Source organism: Sapajus apella, unplaced genomic scaffold, assembly GCF_009761245.1.
Source record: "Sapajus apella isolate SASKATOON/1434 unplaced genomic scaffold, GSC_monkey_1.0 scaffold17, whole genome shotgun sequence".
In the NCBI taxonomy this organism is placed as follows: Eukaryota; Metazoa; Chordata; class Mammalia; order Primates; family Cebidae; genus Sapajus; species Sapajus apella.
This window is the reverse complement of record NW_022436957.1, coordinates 31361500-31370866: the sequence shown is the minus strand read 5'-3', so window position 1 is coordinate 31370866 and position 9367 is coordinate 31361500. Positions and strand designations below refer to the sequence as shown.

The 9367-nt window shown below is 41.4% G+C and overlaps 1 protein-coding gene across 1 annotated transcript; it reads right to left on the bottom strand.

Moving 5' to 3' along the window:
• Positions 1 to 349: 349 nt before the first annotated feature.
• Positions 350 to 1306, bottom strand: MAGEB16 (MAGE family member B16). Its single transcript, XM_032285835.1, is given in 1 exon segment — positions 350 to 1306. A coding segment is annotated over 1 exon segment (957 nt).
• Positions 1307 to 9367: the final 8061 nt, after the last annotated feature.

Genomic DNA, 9367 nt, shown 5'->3' with positions numbered 1-9367 from the left:
TAAACTTTTGCCACTAAACCTCATGAAAAGCATTAAATGGATGACCAATATTATTCAAAACTTAGAGATCTGGAAGCTACCTAAATATCTATTAAAAGAAATGGTATCTGAATGATATATCCATTAAAAAATAAAAGAATAAATTGTCAAGTAACACATACAGAATAGGGACACAGATGATATATACTGTTTTTCCTCCAGCCCCACCCTGGACCTACATCCTTGAACACCAACTGCTTTCTGCAAATGATACTTAAAACAGCTATCCTTGACTTCACTAGGTGTGGGAGAAGCTACCAGACACAGCACTGGAACTCACAGTGGCTGTGGAACTAGAGTCAGCCCTGACTCAAATTTTGTCTCGAGCTCTTTCTTCTTCATCTTTCAGAGCCTCCTCATACTGAGATGGGTAAGAATCTGGGTGAGTCCCATGAATTTTGGCCAAAAACTCTAGGACTTTCATCTTGCTGGTTTCAGCCTTGGCTCTTGGGCCCCACAGGAATTCATATTGTGCAGGATCACTGTTGGCCACCTGCTGGTACTCCAGGTACTTCTCCTTCACAAAATCTTTGGTGATGAGCTCCCTGGGCTCTCCAAAGATGAAGTGCTTCTTCCCAGAATATACTCCTGTCAAACTCAGTACTTCCCAGACTTCCTCTTCAGTGGCATGGTTGCCCTTCATGAAGATCGCACCCAGGACAAGTATCAGGAGGCCAATCTTGGACATACCCTTTTTACCACTCAGCATCTCGTCATAGGTGAGGCCCAGTTTGATGAAGAGGCCATAGCTACAGGTGGTGGGGTCCACCTTATTCACATCAAGGCCAACGATCATCTCTAGGCACTCAGAAGCTCTCAGGAAGATCTCAGAGGAGCGGCTCTCATCATCTTTGATGATAATCTTCAACACATCTGCCTTTGTTATTGGCCCTTTCATTTGATACTTTTGCAGCATGAAATTCACCAAAAAAGCCACTTTCTGGTCGAGAGCATCTGCAGGCATATTCTCGGGGTCTGATGTGGCCTCCTCCTTTTCTTGGCTGCTGAAACCCTCATCAGATTCACTGAATGAGGTGGTTGTGATGGCAATGGAAGAGGAGCAGGAACTCTGAGGACCCTCAAGAGAACTCTCTGCCTTAGCGGCAGGAGCTTCCTTCAGATTGCCAGGCACTAGAGGATGGGAAGAGGAGAGGAAGGTCTCCTCCATAGCCTTGGAGACCTGGGCAACCTCCAGACTCTGGGTCTCACTGAGGGTCTGAAGGAGCTGATCATGTGTGCTTCATGGACTCCCCTGATCCTGAGACATGACGACCCTCGTGGGTGGCAGTAGGCAGGAGTGTGGACAGGAGGGCAGGCAATAAAGAATCACTGCCTAAGGGAGAGAGAAGGGGTATAAATGTCCTCAGCTGGTGAACTCAACTGCAGTGGCTCTGATGGAAGCCACTGCCTATAGACTTCTCCCGACAGCAATGTTATAGAGTCTCACAGGTCTGTTATTCCTGTTTCTGAGTCTACCAAGAACCTGAAGGATGAAGTGAGAATTCTCAGGGTGCAGCCAGCCAATGCAACAAGAGAATTTTCAGGTTCACAGCAGACACTTGTAGTTGGGCTCAGTAGAACTTTTGGTCTGAGGAGGGTAATATCATCAGTTGCTGGACAGAAGTGCTAGTAGCTTGCCATCTGATAGGGCCTATGTCACTTCCCCTGTGGTAATGTGAGGCTGTGCCCCCAACACCAAAGTCAAATCTCTATGACAACTGAGAAGGAAGTGTCAGGTACTTCTTCCAGTTACCCAACCTGGAGTTTACCCGGGTTGACAGTAGGATCTAGATTCCGTGAAAACCACTGTACTGGTGTGGGTAGTCCCCTCAGTTATTCAGGTACCTTCCTTTGAATCCAGGCAGGTCCTGGGTGGGATCCTTTTTTTGTTGTTGTTAACCTAGTGTTGCCCCCTCAGACAAAAGCTTCTACCTCCTCAAGATCCTGGAGGAGGTAGTGAGGTATCACCTCTACCTTACAGCTTTACCCATACCCTTTTCGGGCTGACAAAATTACAGTACTTGAGTCTTCATAATCCCTACTCTTCTGCAGTGGGTGGCCCTCAGTTTTCATTCAGGCTCCTTGACTTGGTTAGTGATGAGGTATGCTAACTAATGCCACACTCTCCGCCATCAAGAATATCTCATCTCCCTGAGTTGCCTGAGAAGGAAGTTATAAAGAACACTACCTATCCCCAACTACTGGGGCTTCACAGTGTTATTAACAAAGGCTAGATACTGTGAAGCTTTCTTTGTTCTTGCGTGGACAGACTCTGTGGACCTTACTTGGGGTCCTTACTGTGACTTTTCACAGATCCTGGCCTCCTTTGTCTACTAATCTGATATGACACAAGTACACTGATCAAGAACCTCACAGGACAGAAACTCTCAAAAAAGAAGAGAGTGGGTACTTGTCATCTGATTCCTGCTCAAGGATCCCTGGGCTGAAAAAGTTATCAAAGCTCTTTGGTGATATATATCCTGGAGTGGATTCCTATTGGCCCTTACTGTGCGTCTCTATGTTAACTCCTTGCACTTCCTGGACAGCCAATCCAATGCTTATTTGTACCTTTTGTTTTCATTTCAAGGCCACCACCTCCATAAGACTCCAGTGTATGAAATAAGCAGGACATGCCTCTGTGGAGACTACTCCATTCTGGGGTGAGTGTTCCCATCAGCCTCACTTAAGGTCCTTCCTTGACTAATGGAAGCATCTGGGACCTGATATCACTTCCTTAGACCAAAACCTTTGTTATCCTGAGTTCACTGAACAGGAAATAAGAAGATATCTCAGCCTGAGAACCCTGCCCACAGCCTGTCACAACCGACAGCAGGGCTAAGCAGGGCTACGTTCTTGTCCCAATTATCTGGGATGGGTGGGTCCCTAAGACCTCACTCAGGGTCCTTACTTTGACTACTGGTTGGGCTTCAGTCCCCACCTTATGATAGCTAATGCCACTTCTGCCAGAAAAAAAAAATCTCATCTCCCTGTGACAACTGTAAAGGAAGAGATTAGACATCTCTCAGTCTTAAGTCTGTGTCTTCACCTAGCCTCCTGGTACCACTTATGCACCTACCCCTATATTGACTTGGGGCTGCTATTCAGGCCATGACACTCACTTCCTGAGACCCCTGAAGATGAAGACAGTATGGGAATTCTTACCACTCCAGCCTTGGACTTCCAAGGGCTGAACACAGAGGCAGAGTGGAGCTCATGGAGGTCCCAACTGTACTGGAATGAGTGTCTCCTTCATTTATACTCAATGTCTGCAATTTGGCCCCTGGCACTGTGAGAGACTCCTCCTCTCTGCTGGCCTGATGTTCCCTCCTCTTTTTTTTTTTTTTTTTTTTTTTGAGACAGAGTCTCACTCTGTCACCAGGCGCCAGGCTGGAGTGCAGGGGCACAATCTTGGCTCACTGCAACCTCCACCTCCGGGGTTCAGGCAATTCTCCTGCCTCATCCTCTTGAGTAACTGGGACTACAGGTGCACGCCACCACGCCCAGCTAATTTTTGTATTTTTAGTAGAGACAGGGTTTCACCATGTTGGTCAGGATGGTCTCGATCTTTTGACCTCATGATCCTCCCACCTCGGCCTCCCAAAGAGCTGGGAGTACAGTTCCCTCCTTATGCTAAAGATTCACACCTCAGTGACCACCAAGGAAGATGTGAAGGGACACTTCATCTAGATATCTGGCCTTCCATGACTGACACCATGGGTGGAGATTGTGGGGCCACCTGTGTTCTGGGGTGGGTTCTTCTCTCAGTCCTAAGTCCACATCCTTACTTTGAATCCTTTAAGCACCCAGGAATCTTCCCTCTGATGGCCTTACTTAGCTCCTTCAAACCAAGGCCCACACCTGCACAAAACCAAAAAGGATGACATGAAGTTGTCTGAATGGTGGGCCCCCATATCAGGGGTCTCTGAGGGTTGACCAAAGGGGCAGAGAACAGCCCCATGGTAACACTCTGTTTCAGAATACGTGGTCCAGATCTTTTTCATGGCCTGGAACTTCTCCTTCTGATTTAAGTTTTTCCTTACAGTAAGACCTCCTTCTCACTGAACACCGTGGAGCAGTGTGTGGGTGTCTCATCTGGCTATCTCTGTTTGGGTCTCCCAAACATTCTGTGTGACCTGCGCATCTACAATTTTATGCAGTGTATTTTCCCTTCAGACAGAACTCAATGAAATCTGCCAAGGCTTGCACTCCTTCTGCTGGCCTGATGTAATCTGCTCAGACAAAACCTTTACTTTCCTAAGACCCCAGGAGAAAATTAGCAATCTCTTCACTTTGACACCCCTAGGGTGAGTCTCCCAGGGAGGGGAAAAGCTCCTTGGATCCTTCTCTGTCATCAGTTGATAACCCCATAATTCTCACACAGGGTCCCCATACCAGAAACTAGTTGGTAATGTGCTTCCTCCAGTCCGCTAAGTTATGCTGCTCCCATCCAACCAAGACTTCACCTCTAGGAGACATCCACAAAGGAAGTAATAAAAATACCTCACGGAGGGACACCCAGAAATGACAACATGACCTAGACACTGTGGTACAACCTCTTTTGTAGAGACTGTAGAACCTTAAAACTCACTCAGGGTCCTCACCGAGACTCCTGCAGGGCCTGAGACTCCTTCCTCTGCCAACTTGACACTGCCTATATCAGACTAATGCTTCACCTCCCGCAGACTCCGCAGGCGGAAGTCAATAATTACACTTCGGGCTGCCCTTGCCCCAATCCTTGCAGGGCTGACAGACTGGCCGGCCACACTCAGTGTGTCTGCCAAAGGTCTATGGTGAGTGATCTCTCAGTACTCACTCAAGGGCTTTTTTCTTTTCTTTTTTTGACTCTCGGCAAATCTGAGGACTCTCACTTTTGCCCAATAAGGCCTTCATCTCAATCAGGTTCCCCAGGGAGAAATGTGGGCTAGGTTCAGCCTGAAAGTCAAGCTCATGGCCTCCCAGAATTGACTACAAGTCCCAGGGCTCCTATCTGTGGGGCCCTCTATTCCCTTCAGTCTCAGTTAGAGTTTTACCTTGACACCTGGCAGTGCCGTCAGCAAGTCGTTCCTCTGCTGACTAGCGTGCACCTTCCTCAGATCAAAGAAGTCACGTCCCAAGACCGGAAGAGGAAGTAAGGGGCGTCACATCCAGTTACACCTGATGGAGGCCTCCCAGGGCCAAAAAAGGGGTGGGGTGGAAAGCATGAAGGCCCTGTTCACTCTGATATTGAATATGTTGTTCATTTACTTAGGATATTGTCTAATTGTGAATAGCCTTGGTTCAAATGTTCTTTACTTGGAGCACCTTTATCTGTTTTTTCTATCAACAAATGTTAACTTGTAAAAATATTTTGAATAATTTCAAATCTTTTGGATGAGTTTCCATAAGACACTATTTTTACGTTCTGCACATGTACCCCAGAACTTAAAGTATGATAAATAAATTTTTTAAAAAAGAATTTTTAATAAAATAATTTACCTTTTATTAAAAAAAAATAGCAGACACTATTTTTTTTTCTCAATATATAGTGCAACTGGCCTTCAAAACTAAATGATTTTCAAACTGTTTGAGGATGACTTGATCTTTGACTACAGTTTCAGTTTGTGTTGTTTGATTATTTTTCTGTATGTTTTATGAACCTATTTATCCACTTATATTTTGCTAAAAATTAGTTCATTTCACTTGGGTTTTCAAACGGAAGGACATAATATTTATATTAAAATGGTTTATGATACAAATTCTTAAACACATGCAATAGTAGAAATGACAGTACAATGAACCCGATATACTTGACACTTCCCATGTCATCAGTAGTTAATGGTAGCAGCTTGTTCAGATTAAGACTTTGTTTTTTGGCAAAACCACTCCAAAAATTATTCTGTGTACTTCTATTGGGTATACTCAATGCCTGTGTACAGGACTCCCTTTTTGGTAACATTTGCAGTGCTGAAGATCATGACTTTTATTCATTGCCTATAATATTAGGGGCTATACAAGGATAATTATCTCTTTCCATTATTCATTCTTAGCTTATTAACTGAAATTTTACTATAGGTAGAAACCTTTCCTCATCAACCACTTTGTTACTCTGAGATAACGGTATATAGTTATTTTATATTTGCATCTCTTCTGCACCTATATTTTATATAATGTCATTGACTATATTTTCTGCTTTTTTGTAATTAATAATATTTATACAATTATGCTATATAATTTTTTTTCAAATAACTAGAGCAAGAAGGAGAAAATTGCTGACCCCTCCAATTTCTGTAGACTCTAATCTCATACTGTTGCCTCTTGTTGCAGAACCCAGTTGGCATCCAGACGTTGGGGAGCCTAGGGATTGAGAGTCAGGCTCTGCATAGTACAGAAAGAGCAGAGCAAGAATAAACAATGGATTTGAGACAAATAGGTTTAGGATTGGCATGCCACTTAACAGATTAAATGACAAAAATTATATGCAAATTTATAGAAAAATGGTTCAAAAAATCATCACTCATCTATTATAAAAAAATATATTTTCTTAAACTAGATCAAGGACATCTATAAGAGAAGCCTAGAATAAAAATCATACTTCATGTAAAAATATTAAAAACTTTTTTTTTTTTTGAGATGGAGTCTCACTCTGTTGCTTAGACTGTAGTGCAGTGGTATAAGCTCAGCTCACCACAACCTCCGCCTCCCAGGTTCAAGCAATTCCCCTGCCTCAGCCTCCCCAGTAGCTGGGACTACAGGTGCGTGCTGCCACGCCTGACTAATTTTTGTATTTTAAGTAGAGATGGGGTTTCACTATGTTGACCAGGCTGGTCTTGAAGTCCTGACCTCATGGTCCGCCCGCCTCGGCCTCCCAAAGTGCTGGGATTACAGGCATGAGTCACCACTCCCCAGCCAAAAACTTTTACACTAAAATTGAGAAGTAGGCAAAGATGCCTATTATCACCATTTCTATTCTTTATTGTAATGAAGATGATAAAGTAATGGGAAACAGAGGCAAGCAAAGAGATTGGGATTGGAAAATAAGAAACAATGCTACTATCATTAAACATGAATAGAAAGTATATGAGGAAAATCTACTACAGAAAAACTGTTAAAGCAATAAAAGCATTTTTAAAGGTTCCTGGGTGTAATATTAATATACAAAAATACTATTTTTTTCTGTACCAATTGATAGCATGAAGATTAAATTAAATAAAACATAACTTATAAGTTACCATAACAAAATACCCAGTTCCTAAAAGTAAACATAATTTGTCAAGTACAAAAATTCTGTGGAAGAATTATGCAGCTATTGTTTAGAGAAACTGCTAAAGATCTAACTAATTGGAAAAATATAATACAATCTTAGATAGAAGACTCAATATTCTAAAGATGTTAATTCTCCCCAAATATATTCTACTGATAACTATAATCCATTTCTTGCAATAAAGTCATATAGTTGTTGTTTGTGAATGACTGTGTGTATGTGCATGGGTGTGTGAAACTTCACATGCTGACTCTAAAATATAAATAGACTTGCGAATTGCTAAGAACAGCCAGTATACTCTTGAGAAAGAAAAAGAAGATATGATATTAAGGATTATGAAAACATATAGTAAATAACAGTTTGTAATAAAGATGCAGGCATAGTCAAATAGACCAAAGAAACTAAATAGAGTGTGTCAAGACATACCGTTTATACACTGTCTCCTGAATTGTTAAAAAATATGTCACTGCAAATAAATGGGGGAAAGAACAGTGTTTTTACTAAGAAATGACAATGGAACAATTTGATGCCCATATTAAAAACAAAATATGACTGAAACTCTTTTCCACATTTAACATGAAAATCAATTTCTGGTGGGTTAGAAGCATACTTTTAAATTTTTTACTCTGAAAATTTTTTTATACTTATATAACAGAAGGGAATACCACATTAACAAAAAAATTTTAATTATATCAAAGTTTTTAAACTGGTTTGCAAAAATTGGTGTTTATGATAAATGTTATCAAATTAGATAAAGGATATTTACAAAACATCTATAGTAAATATACTTAATATAGAGATACTGGGATTTTTATTTTAAAATTGGGAGGAAGGCCAGGCAAGGTGGCTCATGACTATAATCCTAGCATTTTGGGAGGTTGAGGTGGGCGGATCACCTGAGGTCAGGAGTTCGAGATTAGCCTGGCCAACACGGCAAAAACCTGTCTCTAGACAAATACAAAAATTAGCCGAGCATGGGGGTGGGCGTCTATAATTCCAGCTACTCGGGAGGATAAGAATTTATGAGGAAACTCTACTAATGATAAACTGATCAATAAAATTGTTTATAAAGTTTCTGAGAATAAGACTAATATATAAAAATACATTTTGTTTCTGTGGTAACAGTATGAAAATGAAATTAAGTAAAATATCATTTGTAAGCTACCATAAAAAATACCTGGTACCTAAAAATAAATAAAACTCAATGGAATATAAAAACTGTAACAATTTGGGCCAAGCACAGTGGCTTACGCCTGTAATCCCAGCACTTTGGGAAGCTGAGGTGGGCAGATCACCCGAGGTCGGGAGTTGGAGACCAGCCTGACCAACATGGAGAAACCCTGTCTCTACTAAAAATACAAGATTAGCCGGGCATGGTGGCATATGCCTGTAATCCCAACTACTCGGGAAGCTGACACAGGTGAATCTCCTGAACCTGGGAGGCGGAGGTTGCAGTGAGCCGAGATAGCGCCATTGCATTCCAGCCTGGGCAACACGAGTGAAATGCTATCTCAAAAAAAAAAAAAAAAAATGTAACAACTCAATGGAAAAAATACATAGCTACTATTTATAAATCAATCAAGGCCTAACTAAATAGAGGAATATTATATGTTGGTAGAAAGAAAATTCAATATTGTAAACATGTTAATTCTCCCTGAATTTAAACTATGGATGATTGTAATTCTTCTCCCACAAATAAAACTCTAAAGTTTTATGTGTGAATATCTGTGTATATGTTACATTGTGATGCTTGACAAGCTGATTATAAAATTTATACTAATTTGCAAATGGTCAAAACTATCCCATATCCTCTTAAGAAAACAAAATATGCTTTTCTCTATCAGATATTTAGAATTACTAAAAATCCATAGAAGTTAAGAACTTGTGATACAAGTGCTTGCCTAGGTAAACCACCAGAAGCTAGGAAAGAAAAATGGAACAGATTTTGAGTCTCCAGAAGGAACCAATACTGCTGACACTTTGAATTTGGTCTTCTAGACTCCAGAACTGTGAGTAAATACATTTCTGTTGTTTTTAACCATCAAATGTGTGGTATTTTGTCATGGCAGTCCCGGAAATTATACACCC